The 26,447-nt window shown below is 38.3% G+C and overlaps 3 protein-coding genes and 1 long non-coding RNA gene across 4 annotated transcripts; all 4 read left to right on the top strand.

The window, feature by feature from the left end:
* Positions 1-2,844: 2,844 nt before the first annotated feature.
* LOC141760913 (uncharacterized) lies at positions 2,845-4,754 on the top strand. The gene is made up of 3 exons (XR_012592482.1): positions 2,845-3,097; positions 3,772-3,940; positions 4,175-4,754. It is a non-coding gene; the product is annotated as an uncharacterized LOC141760913 (long non-coding RNA).
* Positions 4,755-11,193: 6,439 nt separating this feature from the next.
* On the top strand, positions 11,194-13,839 carry LOC141761312 (cerebellin-2-like). Its single transcript, XM_074624648.1, has 3 exons — positions 11,194-11,437; positions 12,672-12,803; positions 13,471-13,839. The coding sequence occupies exons 1-3, from the start codon at positions 11,194-11,196 to the stop codon at positions 13,749-13,751; spliced, it is 657 nt and encodes a 218-aa protein (XP_074480749.1). The 3' UTR covers positions 13,752-13,839.
* A 145-nt stretch (positions 13,840-13,984) lies between these two features.
* On the top strand, positions 13,985-17,876 carry LOC141761124 (complement C1q-like protein 3). The gene is made up of 3 exons (XM_074624377.1): positions 13,985-14,587; positions 16,573-16,698; positions 17,508-17,876. The coding sequence occupies exons 1-3, from the start codon at positions 14,401-14,403 to the stop codon at positions 17,786-17,788; spliced, it is 594 nt and encodes a 197-aa protein (XP_074480478.1). The 5' UTR covers positions 13,985-14,400; the 3' UTR covers positions 17,789-17,876.
* A 3,093-nt stretch (positions 17,877-20,969) lies between these two features.
* On the top strand, positions 20,970-26,361 carry LOC141761123 (complement C1q tumor necrosis factor-related protein 3-like). The gene is made up of 4 exons (XM_074624376.1): positions 20,970-21,326; positions 21,432-21,475; positions 22,176-22,307; positions 23,675-26,361. Exons 1-4 carry the CDS (start codon positions 21,148-21,150, stop codon positions 23,953-23,955), a joined length of 636 nt encoding a protein of 211 aa, XP_074480477.1. The 5' UTR covers positions 20,970-21,147; the 3' UTR covers positions 23,956-26,361.
* Positions 26,362-26,447: the final 86 nt, after the last annotated feature.

Genomic DNA, 26,447 nt, shown 5'->3' with positions numbered 1-26,447 from the left:
AATGCAAAGAAGATAGTGCTGCCTTCAACACATTGTTTGGTTGTAGGTTTTTACAAAGAGATGGAGACCGAAAGATAGATAGAGGTAACAACTGTGTTAATGATAAAATTCAGCTCAGTTGTTGTCCCTCTAACAGCAGGACCTTAGATGGTGGTCCAATAGTCCATAAAAAGTATAAAAAAGTAGGGCTGTCAATTGATTAAAATATTTAATCTCGATTAATCGCATGATTGTCCATAGTTAGTCATGATTAATCGCAAATTAATTGTATCCTCAAATCATAACATGGCAAACTGCAGCCCAACAGGCAACAACAGCTGTCAGTGTGTCAGTGTAATGTCTTGACTATGACTTGCCCCAAACTGCATGTGATTATCATAAAGTGGGCATGTCTGTAAAGGGGAGACTCGTGGGTACCCATAGAACCCATTTTCATTCACATATCTTGAGGTCAGAGGTCAAGGGGACCCCTTTGAAAATGACCATCACAGTTTTTCCTCGCAAAAATTTAGCGCAAGTTTGGAGCGTTATTTAACATCCTTCCTAAGATAGTATGACATGGTTGATAGCATTGATACCTTATTTTTTCTAGTTTCATATGATACTTTAAAACTGAGCCCGCTACAACCTAAAAAAATGCAAGTTGCATTAATTCGTAAAGAAATTAGTGGCGTTAGAATTAATTTGCGTTAACGCAAGCTGCAATAAACCTAACCCTAGATAATAGAAATCACTGATGAAGTAACACATGCAGACATATTTGTGACAGAGGCCTCTTATAAACAACATGTGAGAATTAAAAAGTATATATAATGCAAGCAACTTCTTCATCAATTTCCATCCTTACTATTACTATTTTTTTTTAATTCATCACAAAAGAAAATACGGCCCATACACGCATGCATTCATATAGACAACCTCTATGGTCAATCGTTTAGAAGACAGAATGTAGAAGGTTTTCGTCCCTTTTAGCCTCTGTAGTATCAAAGATTAAAATCAATGATTTAGACAAAAACAAAGTGTTCTGCCAAGAAATGTAGGTGTCAGAGGAGATGTCAAAAATTAACAATGAATAGTTATGAAATGTTAATTTCGTCGATCCGTGTCGATACGAATCATGTGTACTCGGGCACGGTTCATACCAGGTGTGAAAGCCAACCGTACCAAAACACAGAAGTGGACTGCTATTTAACGCGAGTAACGTTAGCAGTCAGCGAGTCGTTTTGAAAGGGCAGGCTTTTTTCAACGCCGCCGGCCGAAATCTGTACACATAAATATAAAACAGTTTCATATCTCTGTCTGTATCTGCGCGCAGCATGCGCCGATCTCATCCTCAAGGCCATGATTGATAAAGCACGAAGGCAGGCAAGAGGGTTCCTTAAAATATAGACAATAGTAGGCGATGGGGTTGGAGCAACGTTTGTTATTTTATTTAGCTAATTTAATGTTCTACCTCCGAAGAACGAGAGCTGCTCAGCGGGCGGAGAGAGAGAGAGAGAGCAGGGGAGGGAACGACGTGTACAGTCCATTTCCTCAGATGAAGACTTAAGACTTTTACTTGTAGCGGAGTATTTCCGTGGTATTAGTACTTTTACTTAAGTAAAGGATCTATATTCTTCTTCCAGGAACAAACAATACCTAGACGGACTGCGGATTATACAGTCTTGCATGTACTTACAAGGGCCCTACCTTGTCCTTATGTCTAATGTCTTACCTCAAGTCACTGTGGGTGAAACTTGGTGCTCATGTGTTTATCTTGCATCTAATCTCACCCACAGTGACTAGCTGACCTCAAAAGTGAAATTCATTTGTTGTGAAATTGAATTGTGTTGCCGGTTCAGCCATCGCCATGTTGAGAGCCGTGTGAAGTCACTACAGATCTGCTCTGAATTTGAATTTACAAAAATATCAGATATCAGAGCACAAAACTGCAATCCGCACAGGTAATATGAATGATGCAATTGCAAAACATTACGCTGAAGCAAACCATGGTTCACCCTCTTCATTAAATTTCTGTGGAGTTGAGAAAGTCATGATGTCTACTAGAGGAGGTGATGTTTTAAAGGGATGAGCAAAGCGGGAAATGTTCTGGATGTACACACTCAACAGTATGACACCAAATGGACTTAATGATGACTTCAGCTTAAAATGCTTCTTAGGTTAGGACTGTTTGTAGTCTTTTGAAACCTAGACTACAAAGGTGACCACCGATCACTCGATGATGCATGATCATCCGTAAGGCCAGCCTATAATTAAAAATAAATGAGGTTAATTCAAGCGTTTGGATCAAATTTAACATTTGCCTGTGATTGGTCCCTGTATTTAAAGCTAGGGGAAAAGAAAAGTGATTGGTTCCCAAATGATTGGATCCAACTGCCAAAATATTACTGAACTTAATCTGTAACTAAAGAAGGCTCCATGCCGAAACAAGTAAGCGTTTGTCTTTTGGGATGTGAGCCAATTAAACAGGTGAAATGCTAGTATTTTGTCCTGCTTGATTTTGTAATCTGGCATGTTCTACCCGATCACATTTTTATTACATTTGTTGTATTAACTGTCCATCAACCTTCACACCACTGAATACTGCATGAATGTAATGGTTATATTTACAGATTTTAAAGGGTTTCACAGTCTCTGTTATGACTGGATTGGTTGCAGGTCATGTGCAGTATTTTTGCATTAATTTTCCAGGGCTATAGCAATTCCTTGCATTAGGTGAAATTTCTCATTTACAGAAATACATCTTAGCTTCACACTGCTACAGATTTCTGTTAATGTGAAATTGTAATTCACTTCCTAATTTACAGAAATACATGCAGCAGTTGGATTGTGTTGCAACGTACATGCACATTACCTTATCCAGTAACGATCATAGACATATATGGTAAAAAGTAAGTTTGCAGTATTTTAATTGGCTGGTAATATCTTTGGGCTAAAATGATTGGTTGTGATCAAATGTTCACAAGACAAGAGGAGGTTTAAAAGGGGATAAATATTGTTGGACTTCTATCGGCGACTTAAACATCAGTTGGTATTGATCCTCCTCCAGACTAAACAGAGCAACATTTACAGTACAGAGGCTGACTGATCAGAGCAGGTGAGAAAACCTCTTCATCACTAACAAAAATTCATTGTTTTATTATATTATTAGAATGATCATTTTTTGTCCTTTTTATGACTTAACTAATAGACTAAGTGTTCCTACTGGCAAAGTAAGTAAAGTAAATTTAAGTTTCTTTATGGAGCAACTTTCTAGATCAGATGTCACAAAGTTCTTCATAATAAAAGACAGATGTAAGACATCAAATAGTGGCACAATATAAAAGTAATAAAAAACAATACAGATGAGAATATGTGGAGGAACATTACACTGTAAATAAACAAGTGGCAAATATAATAGTTTAATAAATTGTTGAATAAAACTAATTGTAAAAATAGCGTCTTTTAATATTATATGACTATTTTTAACAAATACAATTTTTAATAAATACAACTTTCCAAAAATATGTGTGCGATTATACTGAAATGTTTAAATTTGAAGTGACATGATACAAAGCCATAAAGTCTGTTTATAAAATATTGAAATGCTATCATGTTAAAAAAAATTCAAACCAGTGTGACAATACCGATTAATTTAAAAGAGACTTTCATTTAGTGGGTGTTAACTTTAGATGCTTTATGTACGGCACTTTACCAATTATTGGTGCATTTATATTGTATTCGAACAACGAATTAACATGCTCAAAAATCTCATTCTTTCTCCCACTGCAGACAAGATGAAAGTCGTTCTTCTGATCACCGTCACATTCACTCTTGCCCTTGTTCATGGGAACAATCAACCTTGTCAGAAGAACAAAGACAACAATGCGTACAACAAGTTTGTTCGCAAACACATCCTTCAGGAGAGCTTTGACAGAGGATCGGTTCCTGCCTGGGAAACGTGAGTTAAAGGGTTAAATCAATGATTTCTCTGTGAATTAGCCGCTAATTAGATCGACACAATACATTACAATAATGCGTACTTTAAAAGCATTTTGAAATTCTGTTTCTACTGTGTCATTTTTTTTAAATATCACACTGCTGCTTTATTTACATGTTTCAAAGTGTCATGACACTAGGTTGTACTTTATCAATGCCATTTACTTTGCAGTGAAACATTTTTCTCATCATACAGGTACATACACAAGAAGGGACTCTGCGCCAGACCTAAGCAGTCCTTCTTTGAGGGCTCGGATCAGGGAAAGGTTGAGCAGATCTGCAATGGCGATGGCCACCCCCTGGATAACAGTGGCCCAGGAAACTTATGCATGAGTGACTCAACCATTCCGGGATATTACATCGAACTCGACAACAATTGCAAGGTTAAACTTCGAGTGCCTACCAGAACAAATGTGATTGTGGCTTGTGATAAAGTTGTAAACCAATGCCTTCCTGTCCATTTTGAGAAATACAACAACCAAAAACCAGACGAAAAAGCTAAGGCCTGCCAGCCGGCTTAGACACTGTTTAGAACAGGCCAAGTTTTTGGAGGGTTAGTAGACATTGGATCCCAGTTGTCAGGCTCAATTTTAGCCAGACATCTAAAACCTCTGTCAGACTTAGCTGAATCAAGCCTTTTTTGCTCGCATAAAAATATGTCATTTTGCTCTTAAGCTACAGTATATTATATTCATACAATACACATTTGAGCCTGTTCATCATAACATTTTGTGAGATGAGCATGATTAAAACAATGTGTGCCATGCCTGAAAGGGAAAATTACACGGCAATGAGTTACATTGAGCGATAACAGTTTAATTAATTGAGTAATAATTGAGTAATATCCTTTCCATGAGTTCAATTCATACTATTGTCACTCTGTATAATCATCTTATTGTCAAACTTAATGTTCCCCACATGTACTCTCTTCATTACTGCAACATTTCTGTGAAACTGTATTAAAATCCAGTTTGTTTTGCTTTTTCACTGTCAAATAAATGGCTTAAAGCTGCATTAATCAATATCGTTGTTAACTTTGAATCATATGTGCTATACAGAACTATTACCCACCTCCACAAGAGAGTTTTCTCTTTCAGGTAATGGTTTTATGGTATATTTATGTACGACAGAGAAAATAAGAATCTAGCAGATGAACACTGTCGAGCATCTAACAGATAAAGATTGAAATGCTTTTCTGAGGATATTTTAATTTCAAATATCTGACTTTGGGGAACAATTATAACCAACACTAAACCTGGCTTAGCTTGGGTTCTTTAATATTCAAACAATGCAAAATAGAGAAGACAATGAACATATTTTAGATGCCAAACCACAGCTTGATATTGACCATTTTTTTCTCCATTCTATCACAAAAGTATGTTACTGATATTACATCTTAGAAATATGAAGCTTCAAATTATGAGTAAACTGAACAAAGCAAATAGCAGGCAGCAAACTCCGAGTCTGAAAAGTGAAGCCAAGTATCTTAGAAGTCCATGAGAAAATGACCCTACTTCTCACTTGATTTATTACCTCAGTCAACATTGTAAACACGAGTTTATGGTTTCAATCACTAGTTTCAATAAAAATGTCTTATTCAAAATTAGTTTGTACTAAGCTCCACCACCAAGATGGTGACGGCCAAAATGCTAAACTCGCAGCTTCAAAGCGGCAATTCACAAACCAATGGGTGACGTCATGGGGACTACGTCCACTTCTTATAGTCTATGGTGAAGAGTTAGTTCAGTCTATTCATTATCTGTTCCAATCCGTTAAAGGAAGAGTTTGATGTTTTGGAATTTTGTTGTAGACCAAAAATGTGACCAACACCCTGTTGTTTCCACAGGTATCTTCGCTGCCCCTGTTGCAGGTGTTTATTACTTTACCATCTTCCTATATACTAGTGGAGGCGATACGACAGCATTGTCTCTCTACAAGAACGATCGACAGATGCTCATGACCCATAATTTCCCGTCAACCTCTGGCGAAGCTGATAATGAAGGAAACACAGTGTTCCTGCACCTGAAGCGAGGCGACCAAGTGTATGTACGCATGGGTGCTAATACACATCCTCCGGGAACCTATTGCTATACCACCTTCAGTGGTTTTTTGGTCCCTCAAATGAGAGAATCAATGTATATCTCTATATATCTGTTCATTGCTGCTTGAGGATGAAGGTAAAAATCTGAGCTCACAACATAGATATATAGATACATCTATTACCATGAAATGTTAAAATCTGATGAATCAAAAGGCTGTTAATCACAAAATAAAGGGTCTGAAAATTAAATTTGTCTTCGTTAATCATTGCTTCATTTAGTTATGCTGCGTAGCTGATTGTTTGGTTGGAAAGTTAATGAAAAGAAGATATTGCTGCCACCAACATATTGTTTGCTTGCAGGTTTTTACAGAGAGACAGACAGAAAGATTATAAAGTCTCTCTCTTTATTTATTTATTTATATATGTATATATATATATATATATATGTATATATATATATATATATACTGGAAAAACAAAGTTCGGAAACTTGTGTTTGGTTGATTATTTCTCTGTTGTTACAATGCTAATGGTCATTGTATTTTACATCGTTGGAAAGCCTGTTTATTTACCTTCGCAATGATGTCCAACTTGTAAGGATCATGCATTTGTGGGATGAGCAGCACAGCTGATTATGGGGGTAGCGCCTAAGAAAAATTTGCCAAAATGCTCTGCCAATGGTAAACAGTGTATTCTCATAAGGCTACCAGGAAGCCTGCAATGACTGCCCTTCACCGTCAGGCCCGTTTGCACTGGTGTCGACAACACAGACAATGGAACCTGAACATGTGGGGGAATGTCATGTTCAGTGATGAGTCCAGGTTCTGTCTGCGAAAGTCGGATAGCAGGGTCAAAGTATGGAGACGACGCGGAGAACGCTATGCTGATTGTTGAACCAATGGAGTAACAGCTTTTGGTGGAGGCTGTGTCATGGTGTGTGGCGGCATCTCCCTCACTGGCAAAACAAGGCTTGTCATCATTGAAGGCCATCTCAATGCAGGGAGATATCGGGATGAGATTTTGCAGCCAGTGGTGATACCATATCTCCACAATCTGGGACCTAACTTCATCCTCCAAGATGACAACGCTCGCCCCCACAGAGTCAGGGTTATCTAAGTAAAAAAAAAATAATGTTGAATAAGACATTTTTATTGAAACTAGTGATTGAAACCATAAACTCGTGTTTACAATGTTGACTGAGGTAATAAATCAAGTGAGAAGTAGGGTCATTTTCTCATGGACTTCTAAGATACTTGGCTTCACTTTTCAGACTCTGAGTTTGCTGCCTGCTATTTGCTTTGTTCAGTTTACTCATAATTTGAAGCTTCATATTTCTAAGATGTAATATCAGTAACATACTTTTGTGATAGAATGGAGAAAAAAATGGTCAATATCAGGCTGTGGTTTGGCTTCTAAAATATGTTCATTGCCTTCTCTATTTTGCATTGTTTGAACATTAAAGAACCCAAGCTAAGCCAGGTTTAGTGTTGGTTATAATTGTTCCCCAAAGTCAGATATTTGAAATTAAAATATCCTCAGAAAGGCATTTCAGTCTTTATCTGTTAGATGCTCGACAGTGTTCATCTGCTAGATTCTTATTTTCTCTGTCGTACATAAATATACCATAAAACCATTACCTGAAAGAGAAAACTTTCTTGCTAAGGTGGGTAATAGTTCTGTATAGCACAATAGCACATCTGATCCAAATTAACAACGATATTGATTAATGCAGCTTTAAGCTTTCCAGAATCTGGGTTTCACTGTCCTTCAGCCTGGTTTCCACAGCTCTGAGTTTTTCTGTCATTGCACCAAACTCTCTCAGTAGATCACACATGTCAGGATTGCATGACTGTATTTCAATAGATATTTCTGTTTCATTAGAATTACCATTAGCATTTTGCACTTGGTTCTGCCCGAGTGCAAAACGCAGGTTCCTCTGGCACGCTGTCCTGAGCACCTCTACTACAGCAGCATGTGTGGCAGTCAGACACTACCCAGAAATTCACAAACACTAATGAACTTCTATCTTTTAAATATAAATGTCTATATTATTACATTTATCAGTGTCCATACTCACTCAGAAACTTGGTGGCAAAATGTTCTCCCAGCTAGCCAGGGCACTAGCATTAGCTAATTACTAATTAGTAGCCTAATTAGCAACACACCTCATGTTGATATGGGGAATTACTGACTGAAAACAACTACAAAACACGGCTTACTCTCCCATTTTAACAGGTTACACACTGATATAAAACTCCTGGCTCTTAATTAACTGATATTCATCAAAGGTAACAGATTACAGAACTTATAATTATGAATATCTCTGTATTTCACCTGCTTCTCTTGCTCTCCTTCTGTCTGTGCCTCTTTTTAGTCCCACCTCCTCCAGGAACCAGGTAGGCTACAATACTCATCTCTGATTGGCCAATAACAAATTGACACCTGGCCACCCAATAAACACAGAGGAAAAATGACCTGAAGTGGTGGACACACTGCCCGCATCAGGCTTGCGTGAGTCTCGCGTGGCGTGTTGTTTTTTATTTCGCGTCAGACGCGCGTCTATTTTATAGAATAGAAGGGTCGCCTATTTTACAGCCTCTCGCGTCTCAGCTGCGTGTCCCAGCAGCAACAGACAGTGAAGGTGATCTATTGACAGTATATGGACATCATATCAGCTACATAATACAGTTTCCATGTCTAGACATCTGTAGAATATGTCACAGACAGTGAAAGGGATCTAGTGACTGTATATTAACATCATACCAGCAAGACTTTACTACGGTTTCCATGTCTAGACATCTGTAGAATATGTCACAGACATTGAAAGTGATCTAGTGACTGTATATTAACTTCATACCAGCAAGACTTTACTACAGTTTCGAGGTTTATCTGTAGAATATGTTACGGAGATGAAAAAAAAGTAAAGTTAAGTAAACTTGTTTTTAAATCAGCACTTCCTGCTTTCATTTAAAAATAAAAGCCCTCAGGCGTTTTTTCTATAGTCAGAATCCCTTCATTTGTTAACACGAGGCTTTTATTCTGAAATATGAGCAGGCAGTGCTGTGGAAACATGCAGTCACTTTGGGAACTCAAAAAATTGATAACGTTTGGGGTTTAAATCAACACTTCCTGCTTTCATTTCGAAATAAAAGCCCTTAAGCGGGTTTTCTTTGCACAGAATTCCTTCATTTGTTAACACGAGGCTTTTATTCTGAAATATGTGCCGGACAGTGATGTGGAACAAGCAGTGACCTGGAAAGCATCATAAATGAATACAGTACGGAGTTTTAATTGTGGATTATTACTATTATTTACTAATTACCACACGTTTCTGAACCTTTCTCTGTCTAAAATAAATATAAATTATATTTGTCATGAAGTTAAATGGCCATTAAAAGGCAAACTCTACGTAGAAAGAAAGGGCTGTCAGCAGCAGCAAAAACACAGCTGACAGGTAGCAGACACGCTCCCAACAGGCAGCTAACTCGCGTCTAGTGTGAACACCCTAGGTGTGCATCACGCGGCCACGACGCAACGCTGCCGTCAGGCGAGCATGCGGGCAGTGTGCCCACGGCTTGAGAGGTTCGTGGGCTACTCAAAACAAAGGACATTTCAAAATCTTACTAAACTATACATTTCTCAATAGTAACAATAATAATCTTTCTTGTCCACAAATGTGGAAATGTGCCTTCTGCTTCACAAGTTGTTTAAAACACATCATAGTATATCACAAAAATACAATAAATAGCACAATATGCAGTAAATCACAGTAAATACAATAAATAGCACAGCATGCACAGTACAGGCAACAATAACGGACATGGTCCCAGTGTGAATTGGGTTTATGAATAGAGTGCTCCAGGGATGATGTATTTTTGTAGGCCAACCAGGTGGTCAGCATCACCCTAGGTTCCCTCGACAAAAAGCCAATTGGACTTTTCCACTGAGTTTTGGTTTATTGCAGAAAATAAGCTCTGTGGCAAACAAACGTTTATGGTACTTACAGTTTTCGTTCAGCAAGATACTACATAAAGGTACATACATGAAATTTAACCTCTGCTTTTAAAGGTCCCATATTGTAAAAAGTGAGATGTCTTTTATATTACAAAGCAGATTTAAGTGCCATATAAATACTGTTAAACTATCAAAACACTCAATATACGGTGAAATACACGCAGCCCGTATTCAGAAATTGCACGTTTGAAACAAGTCGTTAGGATTTCTGTCCATTTGTGATGTCAAAAATATACAATATTTAGACCATTACACGGTTTTAAACATAAACATTCTAAATGTGTCCCAGTTTATTTCCTGTTGCAATGTATGTAAATAACATCAGCTGACAGGAAATCATGGACCCAAGCTGTTGCCTAGCAACGCAATTCCGTTCCCATTCCGTTGAAATGCACTAAAACGGAGCGTTTCAGACAGAGGGTGAATACAGGTATATTCAGGCAGACAGTATGAGGAAAATGAAACCAGGTAAACATGTTCTATTAGAAACACAAAATACAAGTATGATATGAACATGAGCACGATATGGGACCTTTAAACCATTTAACCTGCATTATGTGCAGTGGGGTAAAGGACACGTCGATGTGCAGAAAGTAGAAGCCAGGGATTGGACCACTAACCTCGTGGTTAAAGAACAACCCACTCTACCCACTGATCTACAGTATGTTGGCCTAATTTTCCTGTAATCCATCGATTCATTATCTGTAACCGCTTATCCGATTCAGGGTCACGTGGGGTCTGGAGCAGATCCCAGTTGATATTGGGTGAGCTGCCAGACTATCACAGGGCTGACACATAGAGACAGACAACCATTCAGGCTCACATTCACACCTACGGGCAATTTAGTGTCAACAATTAACCTAACCTGCACGTTTTTAGACTGTGGGACAAGCCAGATTCGAACCTGCGACCCTCTTGCTGTGAGGCAACAGAGGCCACTGCACCATCGTGCTGCCTCGTTTTCTTGTAATGTGCTTTTCTTTTAAATTTTTGTTATTTTACTACTTTTTTAACTTTCTATTTTCGTCTTTTTCGAAACATTTGGGATGTAAACTGTGGAGACAAAAATGTCAAGTTTATTATTATTTATTTTTAATAGACAGGGTTCGTCCTCCGAGCAACATGACTGAGCTCAGTGCAAACTGAGAGAGTTTGGTGCAATGACAGAAAAACTCAGAGCTGTGGAAACCAGGCTGAAGGACAGTGAAACCAGGCAGACAGACAGTGAAACCAGGCTGAAGAACAGTGAAACCAGGCTGAGGAACAGTGAAACCAGGCTGAGGGACAGTGAAACCATACTGAGGGACAGTGAAACCAGACTGACAGACAGTGAAACCAGGCTGGCAGACAGTGAAACCAGGCTGAGGGACAGTGAAACCAAGGTTCTGGAACTGAGGAGTAAAGGTAAAGTGAAATTTAAAGTATTAACAAAAGCATATTTTGTATTATGATGGAATACACATGATGAATTGAATTAATTAAAAGTCCTCCAAACTAAACGACAAAACAGTAGTAATAACAATAACTTTATTTGTATAGCAAAGATGCAGCCCATAACAAAACAAGATCAGATGAAAGTAAACAATAAAGAGCAATAGTGAGAGAAAAACAAAATAAAAAAACTGTTTGATCGCAATATGACAAAAGTTTAACAATGATACCAAAAAGTTCACCCGAATTAAAAGCCAAATTAAAAACATAGGCCTTTTAAAAAAATCTAGGAAGCTTTGTCAAGCTTTGTAGATCAGTAAAAGGACTTTAAAATCAATTCTTAAAGATGCAGGTAGCCAGTGCAGTGCAGCAAGCAGAGGGGTAATGTTATTTCTTATTATTGTAATGGTCAAAATCCTGGCTGCCACGTTCTGTAATATTTTTAAAGGCCTTGTAAGGCCGGGGAGAGATCCCAAGAGGGCATCCTCACACACCGAGCGGCCGTCCCTAACCCGCCGAGTTGAATCTCCTGGGCAGACGCCCTCTTGAACTCTCCCTCTCCCTCTCCTTTCCCTTAAGGTACTTGTCGACTATCGATCTTGTGACGGTATTTAGCCTTAGATGGAGTTTACCACCCGCTTTGGGCTGCATTCCAAAACAACCCGACTCCGAGAAGACCGGACCCCGGCACGACCGGGGCCGTTACCGGCCTCACACCGTCCACGGGCTGAACCTCGATCAGAAGGATTTAGCCCCCCCGAGCGACACCGGGCAAGCGGTCTTCCATACGCCACATTTCCCCAATTCGCCCGTCGGACGGGGATTTGGCGCTGGGCTCTTCCCTCTTCACTCGCCGCTACTGAGGGAATGCACCTTCCTCGCTTGTGGGCGTGGTTTCAGCGCCTTCAGCAGACACGCCCCCAGCGTTTCATAGCAGAGAATACTGCTTATTTTTCCATGATTTTGAAAGCTAAATTTATATACAGTACTTGGCATTTTTTTTAATCATTCAAATTTGGCTGGATGGTGAGTAACACATTTTTCTGTGGTGTGACAAACCCAGAATGCATATTTATTTTTGCTTAACAAGGCCTTGAAAAACTTTTTAGGGAGACCATTACAAATATAATCCAAGCAGCCTGTAATAAAATCGTATGTTATTGTGACCACATACTGTATATATATATATATGTTTTGTTTTACACAGAAAGTACCAAGGTGATTTTCAGTGCAGCAACAGGAGGAGGAGATAAAGGCATCGGACCCTTCAACACAAGCACGATTTTAATCTACAGAACAGTGATATCAAACATTGGTAATGCCTACAGTCCATCCACAGGTAATACTCACAGTCACCTGCATGTTTAGTTTTGAATCAGTATTGCATGTGTGTGTGCAATATAATTTTTTGAGACAACTTCATTGATTTCAGCAAATAAATAAGTGAAATGAATAGGTTGTTGAGGCTTGGGGGCTGTAGTGTGTGCATGAGCATATTAATTAATTATGAATTAACCTTAAAGGTGCAGTGTGTAGGATTTAGTGCCATCTAGCTGTGAGGTTGCAGATTGCAACCAACTGAATTCCCCTCCGCTCACCCCTTCATTTTCCAAACATGAAAGGCTCTCTCTAAAGCCAGTGTTTGGTTTGTCCGTTCTGGGCTACTGTAGAAACATGGAGGAGCAACATGGCGGACTCCGTGAAGAAAACCCGCTCCCTATGTAGATATGAAGGGCTCATTCTGAGTTAACGGAAACACAACGATTCTTAGTTTCAGTTGACAGTACACTAATGAAAACATAGTTATGAATATTATATTCCATTTCTGCCAATAGATCCCCCTTAATCTTACACACTGGTCCTTTAATGGAAACAAGACTACCGGACCCATCAATAAAAATAAAGTAAATAAAGTGTTAAGGACTACTGATGATTTGTGCTTTGACCTCTCAGTTGTAAATTAAAAAAAGAAAAAAAATGTGACCGCCACCCTGTTGTTTCCACAGGTATCTTCGTTGCACCTGTTGCAGGTGTTTATTACTTCACCATCTTCTATTGTGCTGTTGGAACACATCCGGGAAATCTGAATCTGTTCAAGAGCAATAAACCGATAGTCGCGGCCTTTGATCCCAAGTCATCATCTGACCAAGATGATAATGGAGGAAACGCAGTGTTCCTGCAGCTGCAGCAAGGAGACCAGGTTTATGTGCGCATGGCTGCAAATGCATGGGTTTGGGGATCTGACTACCATACAACCTTCAGTGGTTTTCTAGTCACTCAAATGTGATGATCTATACACTGTATATCTGTTCATTCCTGCTTGAATATGGATGTAAAAGTCTCAGATCACTACAGTAAATAATGTTTAAATGTGATGAATCAGAAGGCTGTTAGTCTTCTTTAATCATTGCTTCATTTAGTTCTTCATGCTGCGAAGCTGACAGTTTGGCTGGAAAATGAATGAAGAGAAGATATACTGAGGAGATACAAGATGCATTACAGAAAGATTACTGTCAACTATTGCCATGACATTTGGTTTAGATTTTGATGAGCACAGGAGAATGGGCATTTTATTTCACTCTTTTTAAATTCTGTTTATATGTATACATTTCCTGTTTTTCCTTTTATATCTAGTCCTACTGCCCTTTACGTCTTAAATAAATAACTTTTAATTGCCATGTTGTTGAAATTTGCTAAACAAATAAACTTGTTTTGTAAGATCAGTGAAGAGGCCACACTAATGATTAATAAAAATGGCTTGCCAGTAAATGTACTATTTCGTCATTACTGAAACAGTTGGATAACAGATAAGATATCAAAGTCACATGTGTGTCGAATGGGATGTTGAAAATTAAAAGTCAGCATTTAAAAAGCAGCCAGAGGGATCACATCTGTCAGACTTTAGATGACTGAGCGATCTTGAATCAACTTGGAAGATGAATTTCGCCATTTTAATGATTGTTTTGCTGTTCAGTGACTTTATTTTGGCTCAAGATGTTGGTAATGCTGCTGAAACAGAAAATCCACTACTGAGAGATTATGGTGCATTGTTAGAAACACTCAGAGCTGTGGAAACCAGGCTGAACGACAGTGAAACCCAGATTCTGGAATTGAAGAATAAAGGTAAAGTGAAATTTAAAATATTAAAAAAAGCATATTTTGTATTATGATGGAATACACATGATTTATTGAAATAATTGAATGAATGAATGAAAGACTTTATTTCGAACATTAAATAAATAAAAACAGGTACAAAATAATAACAAACAAAACAAGAGTAATAGTGTCCGAAAAGGAGTAGGTAGAAGTAAAACTTACATTTCCCTACCCCTTTCTCACTTCTCCTCTAATAATTCATATATCATAGAATGATAATATAATATAATATAAAAACTATCCCAGATTTATTTACATCCCAAATTGAATAAATGAATCCACCCCACAGACTGAAATACACATACACTTCTTTTTTGTACGAACACAATGCTTTTTAAAATTAAATTTTCCTCTTAAATTATACCCCCCCTCCCTGTCACAAAACATTTTTTGAATATTGCCCGGAAGTGAATTACGCCTTGCTTTAAACATAATTATTGCGGTTTTAAATTTGACCAAATCCATAAATTTCAATGCATGTGACTTTAAAAACAGTGTGTTCGTGTGTTCCCTATATCCCACATTATTCACTATCCTGATTGCTCTGTTCTGTAGTATGCATAATGGTTGTCAGTTTCTTTTATAAGTGTTACCCCAAACTTCCACACAGTAATTCAGATATGGTGATACAAGTGAAGAATACAGAATGTGCAGTGATTTATGGTCCAGTATGTGTCTTGTTTTCCCTGAAACTGTTATGCTCTTTGCCAGCTTTGTTCTTACATTATTTATCTGAGATTTCCAGCAGATTTTGTGGACCAGTATTACACCCAGAAATGTATTTACATATACTCTTTCAATATTAACATCATCTATTATCATTTGTACTTGTATGTCTATTTGTTGGTTTCCAAATAACATAAATTTAGTTTTGTCCAAATTTAATGACAATTTATTTCTGTCAAACCACCGTTGCAATTTTCTGATTTCTGTTGTGGCCACCTCCAAAAGCTGCTGCAGATTTTCCCCAGAACAAAAAATATTTGTGTCATCTGCAAATAAAACTAAATTCAGTGTCCTTGATACCCTACCTATGTCATTTATATACATAATAAACAGTTTTGGACCCAATACTGACCCCTGTGGGACCCCACAAGTAATACCTGAGCATGTTGATTTGTAGTCCCCTATTTGCACGTACTGCTACCTGTTTCCTATATAACTTCTCAACCAGTTCAGCACTACCCCTCTTATACCATACCTTTCCATTTTATTGAATAATATATCATGATCAATGGTGTCAATTAAATGTCCTCCAAACTAAATGACAAAATAGTAGTAATAATGATAACTTTATTTGTATAGTAAAGATGCAGCCCATAACAAAACAAGATCAGGTGAAAGTAAACAATAACAATAATAGTGAGAGAAAAATGAAAAAACAGGTTGATCGCAATACAATAAAAGATTAACAATGATACCAGAAAAGTTCATCCGAATTAAAGCCAAATCAGAAACATAGGCCTCCAAATCATTTAGAAAAAAAATGGATGGGAGTTTGCTGTTCTAAGATCTAAGAGAGAGTGTTCCACAGTTCAGGGCCATAAAAAAAGAAAGCAGCCTCTCAAAATGTCTTGTGGGAGTTTTTGTGTGGACAGTCCCTGATATATGAAGGTGCTAGATTATGTCAAGCTTCGTAGATCAGTAAAAGGACTTCAATAAAAAAAATCAAGAAATCAATTCTTAAAGATGCAGGTAGCCAGTGCAGTGACGCAAGCAGAGGGGTAATGTTATTTCTTATTATTGTATTGGTCAAAATCCTGGCTGCCATATTGTGTAATATTCTTAAAGACTTTTTAGGGAGACCATTAGAAATGTAATCCAAGCAGCTTGTAATAAAAACACGTATTGGCATTTCAGCATCGCGCTGAGTTAAAAATGGTCTAATTTTGGCAATGTTTCTCTAATGTTTTTGTGAATACATACTGTATATAATGTTTTGTTTTACACAGAAAGAACCAAGGTGATTTTCAGTGCAGCAACAGGAGTAGGAAGCTTCGGACCCTTCAACACAGACAAAACTTTAATCTACAAAACAGTGATAACAAACATTGGAAATGCCTACAGTCCATCCACAGGTAATACTCACAGTCACCTGCATGTTTAGTTTTGCATCAGTATTGTATGTGTGTGTGCAATGTCATTTGTTGAGACAACTTCATTAATTGCAGCAAATAAATAAGTAAAATGAATAAGTTGTTTAGGCTTGGGGGCTGTAGTGTGTGCATGAGCACGCCTAATGTGATCCCCAAAATACTAATACCAAACAAAAGAAATGAAAGTGGATAGGCAGAATTAAACTTAACAAAAGGGAGGGAAGCCACCCAGGCTAACTACACAGCGGGCCGTCGGACCTGGGATGCCCCCTTAACCTAAACCAAAATTAGAAATTAACCTTAAAGGCTCAGTGTGTAGGATTTAGTGGCATCTAGCTGTGAGGTTGCAAATTGCAACCAACTGAATTCCCCTCCGCTCACTCTTTAATTTTCCAAACATGAAAGTCTCTCTCTAGAGCCAGTGTTTGGTTTGTCCGTTCTGGGCAACTGTAGAAACATGGAGGAGCAACATGGCGGACTCGGTGAATAAAACCCGCTCCCTATGTAGATATGAAGGGCTCATTCTAAGCTAACGGAAACATAATGATTCTTCTTAGTTTCAGTTGACAGTACACTAATGAAAACATAGTTATGAATATTATATTCCATTTCTACCAATAGATCCCCCTTAATCCTACACACTGGTCCTTTAACGGAAACAAGACTACTGGACCCATCAATAAAAATAAAGTAACTAAAGTGCTAATGACTACTGATGATTTGTGCTTTGACTTCTCAGTTGTAAATTAAAAAAAGAAAAAAATGTGACCGCCACCCTGTTGTTTCCACAGGTATCTTCGTTGCACCTGTTGCAGGTGTTTATTACTTCACCATCTTCTATCATGCTGGAGGAGAACATGAGGGACATCTGTTACTGTTCAAGAACAATCAACTGATGGTCATGACCCATGATCACGTGTCATATTCTGACACAGCTGATAATGGAGGAAACGCAGTGTTCCTGCAGCTGCAGCCAGGAGACCGGGTGTATGTGCGCATGGCTGCAAATACATGGGTTTGGGGATCCGACTATCATACAACCTTCAGTGGTTTTCTAGTCACTCAAATGTGATGATCTATACACTGTATATCTGTTCATTCCTGGTTGAATATGGATGTAAAGATCTCAGATCACTACAGTAAATAATGTTTAAATCTGATGAATCAGAAGGCTGTTAGTCTTCTTTAATCATTGCTTCATTTAGCTCTTTATGCTGCAAAGCTGACAGTTTGGCTGGAAAATTAATGAAAAGTAGATGCCCCTAACACATTTACATTTACAGAGAGAGAAATAAAAATGCAAACAGGAAGTAACAAGTGTGTCAGTGAGACAGTTCAGCTCAGTCGTTGTCCCTCTAACAGCATGACCTGATGGTGGTAATCACATGCAGTTTTCAGCAAACACCATGCAGTTTTTAGCATGCAGTATAATGTTTTATTTTCACCTATTTTATAATAGTGTACTTAAATATTTCTGCATACTGGGGTCCCTAAATAGTCTTAGAATTACATAAATTGGGTATTACTGTAAAGCTGAGACTCTTGTGGATCCAATGAGCCCAGTTTTATTCATGTGTGATGATATTAGTCCCCATAGGAGCTATTTCATTGTAGTGAGAGCATTTTTTGAAACTTGACCTCAATGTATAAAATGACCTGTTAAGTACACCTGTTATTATGAAATGTTAAAATCTGATGAATCACAAGGCTGTTGCTCATAAAATAAAGACTCTAAAAATGAAATTAGCTTTCTTTAATCATTGCTTCATTTAGTTCTTTATGCTGTGAAGCTGACCGTTTGGTTGGAAAATGAATGAAAAGAAGATATTGCTGCCCCCAACACATTGTTTGGAGACAGAGACATAATGCAAACAAGAGGGGGGAGAGGGGGAGAGGGAGAGAGGGAGAGAGGGAGAGAGAGAGAGAGAGAGAGAGAGAGAGAGAGAGAGAGAGAGAGAGAGAGAGAGAGAACTTGTCTCAAGATGTCTGCATGTGTCTACAGACAAAATGGCAAACACTGTAAAACTACAAAGATGGCCGGATCAAAGATGGCCACCAACATGTTACCACATGGCCTCTTTGTTCTACATGTGCTCACAATAATAGCCCAGCAGTTGTAATAACTAATACACGTAGGACTAATAACACAAAACCAATAGTAGTGGATGTAAAAGAGTGATAATACAACTATCGGAATTGATATCATTGGGTCGTCCTCAGATGGGCTTCCAAGCGGAGCTTCCAGCTGTCTCAGTCCACCATACATCTGGCTAGCTCGCCAGCACTGTCCAGCATCTCTCCTCAGTACGTCCATGTATGTTGGTGTGGGGCGTCCCTGTGATCGATACCTGTGCTTTGGTTCCCGCAGCATCAGTGTCCTTGCTGGGAGATCTTGATGTAGATCAGAGCAGAGCTGCTTCTACAGCTTCTGGTCTGGAGAGAAGAGCAGCAGCTCACCTTCAGCAGGTCAGGAGAGGTGAAAAAGGGGTGAAGAAAGAGGAAGAACAAAGGATTGTCCTTTGGTTTTGTCCTGGGTGTGAGTGTGTGTGAAGAAGAATGTGTGAATGAGTCATCAGCCAATGGTTACTGAGCTGAGTCCATGGGTGGAGATACTCAATGGGTGCATGACTCAAGGTCCTGAGAAGCGTAGTTCATTGTCTTTGCCACCATTTGGTAATGTTGGGTATCAACATGTTGAAAGTTGCTAAACAAATAAACTTGTTTTGTAAGATCTGTGATCTTATTTTTTTTACAATTTTTAAGATATTAAAGTCACATATGTGTCGAATGGGATGTTGAAAATTAACAAGACATCATTAAAAGCAACCAGAGGGATCACATCTGTCAGACTTTAGATGACTAAGTGATCTTGAAACAACTTGGAAGATGAATTTCGCCATTTGTTTAGATTGTTTTGCTGTTCAGCGACTTGATTTTGGCTCAAGATGTTGGTAATGCTAATGAATGATGATGATGATGATGATGAAGACCTTCAATCCACAAGCTAGAAATTTAAGTTATATATTTCAGTGAAACTGTTCCGGTTCAGTTGTTCAATGATTGTTAGTTAGATCATTTATGAAATCGTCCTTCCTTGTCGCTTGTCTGGAAATGCCAGCGGAACTCCAGTGAATTATTTAGACAAAAAACAAGCTCTGCCAAGAAAGATATGTCCGAGGAAAGGTCAAATATTAACAATTCTCTACCATTCAATACCAGAAGGACCATATCGGTCAGAGCTTAGGAGACGAAGAGATCATGAAAAAAACTTTGCCGTTTTGAGGCTTGACATTGGCCAACATTTGGTTTAGATTTTCATTTTGACCAGGATGATTTTAGTGAATTGCCTGATCTTTTGTCTTTCCTGAAACTTTGATCCATCAGTATCTCAAAAACTAGAAAGATATAAATAAAAATATTCTCTATAAATTGTCATCCCAAGATGTTCTAATCTTTGTTACCCTGTGATCTTTCCCTTAGTGCAGCCATCAAGCCTGAATTTCAATTAGTGAGCACTACATATCTAAATTAAATGGGCAGATTACCATGAAATGCACTGAGCTCTTAGACTTAAACTAAAGACAGACAACCATTCAGGCTCACATTCACACCTACGGGCAATTAAGTGTCAACAATTAACCTAATCTGTACGTTTTTGGACTGTGGGACAAGCCAGATTCTAACCTTGCTGTGAGGCGACAGAGGCCACTGCTCCATCGGCTACCTCGTTTTCTAGTAATGTGCTTTTCTTTTTAATTTTTTTAATTTTACTACTTTTTTTTATTTCACATTTTCGTCTTTTTCGAAATATTTGGGATGCAAACTGTGGAGACGAAAATGTAAAGTTTATTATTATTTATTTTTAATGGATAGGGTTCGTCCTCCAAGCAACATGACTGAGCTCAGTGCATTTCATGGTAAAATATCTTCACTTCTGAAATATTCAAAACAGAGTGACATGCATTGAGGAGATACAAGATGCATTGCAGAAAGATTACTGTCAACTATTGCCATGACATTTGGTTTAGATTTTGATGAGCCCAGGAGAATGGGTATTTTAGTTCACTCTTTTTAAATTCTATTTATATGTATACATTGCCTTGTTTTTTTCTTTTATATCTTGTCCTACTGCCTTTTATGTCTTAAATAAATTACTTTTAATTATCATGTTGTTGAAAGATGCTATACAAATAAACTTGTTTTTTAAGATCTGTGAAAAACTAAGAGGCCACATTAATGATTAATAAAATTGGTTTGCCAGTAAATGTACTATTTCCTCATTCCTGAAACAGTTGGATAATAGATAAGATATTAAGGTCACATACGTGTCGAATGGGATGTTGAAAATTAACAAGCCAGCATTAAAAGCAGCCAGAGGGATCACATCTGTCAGACTTTAGATGACTGAGCGATCTTGAATCAACTTGGAAGATGAATTTTGCCATTTTATTGATTGTTTTGCTGTTCAGCGACTTGATTTTTGCCCAAGATGTTGGTAATGCTAATGAAACAGAAATATCTATGGAAATACAGTCATGCAATCCTGACATGTGTGATCTACTGATTGAGTTTGGTGCAATGACAGAAAAACTCAGAGCTGTGGAAACCAGGCTGAACGACAGTGAAACCAGGCTGAAGGACAGTGAAACCAGGCTGAAGGACAGTGAAACCAGGCAGAAGGACAGTGAAACCAGGCTGAAGGACAGTGAAACCAGGCTGAAGGACAGTGAAACCCAGATTCTGGAACTGAGGAATAAAGGTAAAGTGATATTTAAAATATTAAAAAAAAAGCATATTTTGTATTATATGATGGAATACATATGATTAATTGAAATAATTAAAAGTCCTCCAAACTAAACGACAAAATAGTAGTAATAAAAATAACTTTATTTGTATAGCAAAGATGCAGCCTATAACAAAACAAGATCAGGTTAAAGTAAACAATAACAATAATAGTGAGAGAAAAATGAAAAAACAGGTTGATCGCAATACAACAAAAGATTAACAATGATACCAGATAAGTTCATCCGAATTAAAGCCAAATCAGAAACATAGGCCTCCAAATCATTTAGAAAAAAAATCGATGGGAGTTTGCTGTTCTAAGATCTAAGAGAGAGTGTTCCACAGTTCAGGGCCATAAAAACAGAAAGCAGCCTCTCAAAATTTCTTGTGGGAGTTTTTGTTGGGACAGTCCCTGATATATGAAGGTGCTAGATAATGTCAAGCTTTGTAGATCAGTAAAAGGACTTTAAAATCAATTCTAAAAGATACAGGTAGCCAGTGCAGTGCAGCAAGCAGAGGGGTAATGTTATTTCTTTGTATTATATTGGTCAAAATCCTGGCTGCCACGTATTGGTATTTCAGCATCACTCTGAGGTTAAAAATTGTCTAATTTTGGCAATGTTTTTCATATGTTTTTGTAACCTTATACTGTTTATATAATGTTTTGTTTTACACAGAAAGAACCAAGGTGATTTTCAGTGCAGCAACAGGAGGAGGAGATAATGCCATCGGACCCTTCAACACAGACACGACTTTAATCTACAGAACAGTGATAACAAACATTGGGAATGCCTACAGTCAATTCACAGGTAATACTCACAGTCACCTGCATGTTTAGTTTTGAATCAGCATTTAATGTGTGTGCAATGTAATTTGTTGAGACAACTTCATTGATCGCAGCAAATAAATAAGTACAACTAGAATTGCACTCGGAGAGCACAGACCTCTGCCAACGCGTGACTTTAAAAACAGATCACAGCTCACAGCTGGCGGTACCGTGAGGTTGTCGGCTTATTATTAACATGGTGTGTTTCCGTGTAACGTATCGGCGGATGCCTCTCTCTCTTCAGCAGACTTGTTATGTCTGTAATACGTTACAATACGTTGTCTGTCATCCCGTCAGCTACAGCTTTGTTCTTTCTCACCGCGGACGGCCAGCAGCTCCCGCACACACAGCCACACACGTATCTCTCTGCTATCAGAAGGAGGAAGGGGGCGGGGTCACGCGTCATCAACGCGTCATCAGCTACACTGCTGATGTGTTATACCCAGTGGTCTTAATGCTCAGGCTAATCGGAATTCTTAAAAAAAATCCTGAATCCGAATCATGATCCGGATCGCCACCAAAATCCAATGGATTGTTCTTTGTGCCACACCCCACCCCTTCAAAATTTCATTCAAATTCATCGCAAACTTTTGGAGTAATCTTGCTAACAGACAAACAAACAAACAAACCAACAAACAAACCAACAAACCAACGTCGGTGAAAACATAATCTCCTTCCTAGGCCTTCGGCCTTGGTGGAGGTAATTAATAGGTTGGGGGCTGTAGTGTGTGCATGAGCACTAAACAAAAGAAATGAAAGTGGATAGACAGAATTAATCTTAACATAAGGGAGGGAAGCCACCCAGGCTAACTAGACAGTTGGCCGTCGGACCTACGTAGGATGCCCCATTACCCTAAACCAAAATTAGAAATGAACCTTAAAGGTGCAATTTGTGGGATTTAGTGGCATCTAGCTGTGAGGTTGCAGATTGCAACCAACTGAATACCCCTCCGCTCATCCCCTCTTTTTCCAAACGTGAAAGTCTCTCTCTAAAGCCAGTGTTTGTAGAAACATGGAGGAGCAACATGGCGGACTCGGTGAATAAAATCCACTTCCTATGTAGATATGAAGGGCTCATTCTAAGCTAACGGAAACATAACTATTCTTCTTAGTTTCAGTTGACAGTACACTAATGAAAACATAGTTATGAATATTATATTCCATTTCTACCAATAGATCCCCCTTAATCCTACACACTGGTCCTTTAACGGTAACAAGACAATCGGACCCATCAATAAAAATAAAGTAACTAAAGTTCTAAGGACTACTGATGATTTGTGCTTTGACTTCTCAGTTGTTAATTAAAAAAAAGAAAAACAAATTATGACCGCCACCCTGTTGTTTCCACAGGTATCTTCGTTGCACCTGTTGCAGGTGTTTATTACTTCACCATCTTCTATCATGCTGGAGGATATTATAAGGCACATCTGTTACTGTACAAGAACAATGAACTGATGGTCACGACCCATGATCACTGGTCACTAATTGACACAGCTGATAATGGAGGAAACGCAGTGTTCCTGCAGCTGCAGCCAGGAGACCAGGTGTATGTGCGCATGGCTGAAAATGCATGGGTTTGGGGAACTGACCATCATACAACCTTCAGTGGTTTTCTAGTCACTCAAATGTGATGATCTATACACTGTATATCTGTTCATTCCTGCTTGAATATGGATGTAAAAATCTCAAATCACTACAGTAACTAATGTTTAAATCTGATGAATCAGAAGGCTGTTAGTCTTCTTTAATCATTGCTTCATTTAGCTCTTTATGCTGCGAAACTGACAGATTGGCTGGAAAATTAATGAAAAGTAGATGCCCCCAACACATTTACATTTACAGAAAGAGAATTAAAAATGCAAACAGGAAGTAACAAGTGTGTCAGTGAGACAGTTCAGCTCAGTTGTTGTTGGTGGTTCAACAGTCCATAAAATGTATGAAGGTATTCCACCGGCATTCAATCTAAAGAGATGGAAAAACTCTGTAGATTTGCAGAGGTGGGTAATAGTTCTGTATAGCATAGTAGATATGATTCAATGTTAACAACAAAAAGATTGATGAATTCAGCTTAAAGCCATTTATTTGACAATATAAAAAGCAAAACAAACAGGATTTTAATGCAGCTTCACAAAAATGTCACAGTAATGGAGAAAGTACATGGATATAAATGTGGGGGGACATTGAGTTTGACAGTAAGAGGATTATACAGAGTGACAATAGCTTGGACTGAAAATGTAAATCTCAGTAAAAATGTTTAATATAATAATATTATCGCTCAATGCATTATCATTCATGCATGGCACACATTATTTTAATCATGCTCATCTCACAAAATGTTATGATGAACAGGCTCAAACACGTAACAGAGAATATAACGTAGCTTAAAGGAACACTTCTCCCACAAAATGACCGATGACTCGCCTGCGCAAACTTGATTTTTTGTTTTCTTCAAGAATTCAAGTTAAAGAGGTCCAATTATGCTTTTGTGCTATTTTCCTTTCCTTTTGTATGTTATATAGTTTTTGTGTATATAAAAGGTCTGCAAAGTTACTGCCCAAATTCCACCCTAAAAGGAGTTACTCTCCCCCACAGAAACACTGCTCCTGAACTGCCTGAAACGCCTCGCTTGAAGTCCCGCCTTTTCTTCCGTAACGTGGTGATGTCACCAAGAAACACATTTGCATAACGGCTAGTTTGGCTCGCCCTCAAACAAAGCTAGTTATAGCGGAGCTGGAGTGAAGGCCAAAGAGTTTGGTTAGGTTGACCAATCACAACAGAGTGGGCCAGCTGACCAATCAGAGCAGACTGGGCTTTTCAGGAAGGCGGGGCAGGAGCTCAAACAGAGCGTTTCAGACAGAGGGTGAAAAGAGGTGCTGCAGCACAGCCGGTATGAGAAAAGTAAAGCGTTTTTCGAACATTAAATCATGTAAACATTTTCTAGTAGAAACTTAAAATACAAGAATGCACCTGGGAATAAGCACAATAGGTCCTCTGTAACACACAGTGAGCAATTAATATACAAATGGTCATTTTGTGGGTAAAGTAACAAAATCACATGTTTTTATTTAAGCAAAAACAGCTTTATTTAGCTAAGATTGACAGACGCTATAGATGTCAGGCAACTGGGATCCAACGTCTACTAACCCTCCAAAAACTTAGTCTGCTAGTCTGTTAGTCTCTGTAACGACGGGGCCTGCAGTGCCTAGCGTTTCTGTCTGGTATTTGGTTAGTGTACTTCTCAAAATGGACAGGAAGGCATTGGTTTTCAACTACATCACAAGCCACAATCACTTTTTTTGTGGTATTCACTAAACGTTGAACCCTGCAATTGTTGTCGACTATGATGTCATATACCAGAATTCTTGAGCCACTGATGCATAAGTTACCGCGGCGACTACGTAATAGCGGGCGGCCACGGCCGTTACAGATCCTCTCGACACGTGCCTTATCCCTGCCCCTGATGAAGGATTGCAATGGTCTGTCGCAGAGTCCAGTATCGCTTATGTACCTGTATGATGAGAAAAATGTTTCACTGCAAAGTAAATGTTATTGATAAAGTACAACCTAGTGTCATGACACTTTGAAACATATAAATAAAGCAGTAATGTCATATTTAAAAAAACGACACAGTAGAAACAGAATTTCAAAAATGCTTTTAAAATACACATTATTGTAATGTATTATGTCGATCTAATTAGTGGCCATTTCACAGAGAACTTATTGATTTAACCCTTTAACTCACTTTTCCCAGGCAGGAACCGATCCTCTGTCAAAGCTCTTCTGAAGGATGTGTCTCTTAACAAATCTGTTGTTCGCATTGTTGTTATAGTTCCTGAGACAAGGTTGATCGTTCCCACGAACAAGGGCAAGAGTGAATGTGACGGTGATCAGGAGAACAATGTTCATCTTGTCTACAGTGGGAGAAATAATGAGATTTTTGAGCATGTTAATTCATTGTTCAAATACAATATCCTTTATACTAATATACTTAACACCCACTAAGTGCAAAATAAAAAGCATTGTCACGATGGTTTGAATTTTTGGAAATGATAACATTTCAATATTTTATACACAGACTTTATGGCTTTGTATCATGTCACTTCAAATTTAAATATTTCAATAA

The sequence above is a fragment of the Sebastes fasciatus genome, chromosome 22, assembly GCF_043250625.1.
Source record: "Sebastes fasciatus isolate fSebFas1 chromosome 22, fSebFas1.pri, whole genome shotgun sequence".
NCBI classification, from domain to species: domain Eukaryota; kingdom Metazoa; phylum Chordata; class Actinopteri; order Perciformes; family Sebastidae; genus Sebastes; species Sebastes fasciatus.
This window is presented reverse-complemented; position numbering and strand designations above follow the sequence as displayed.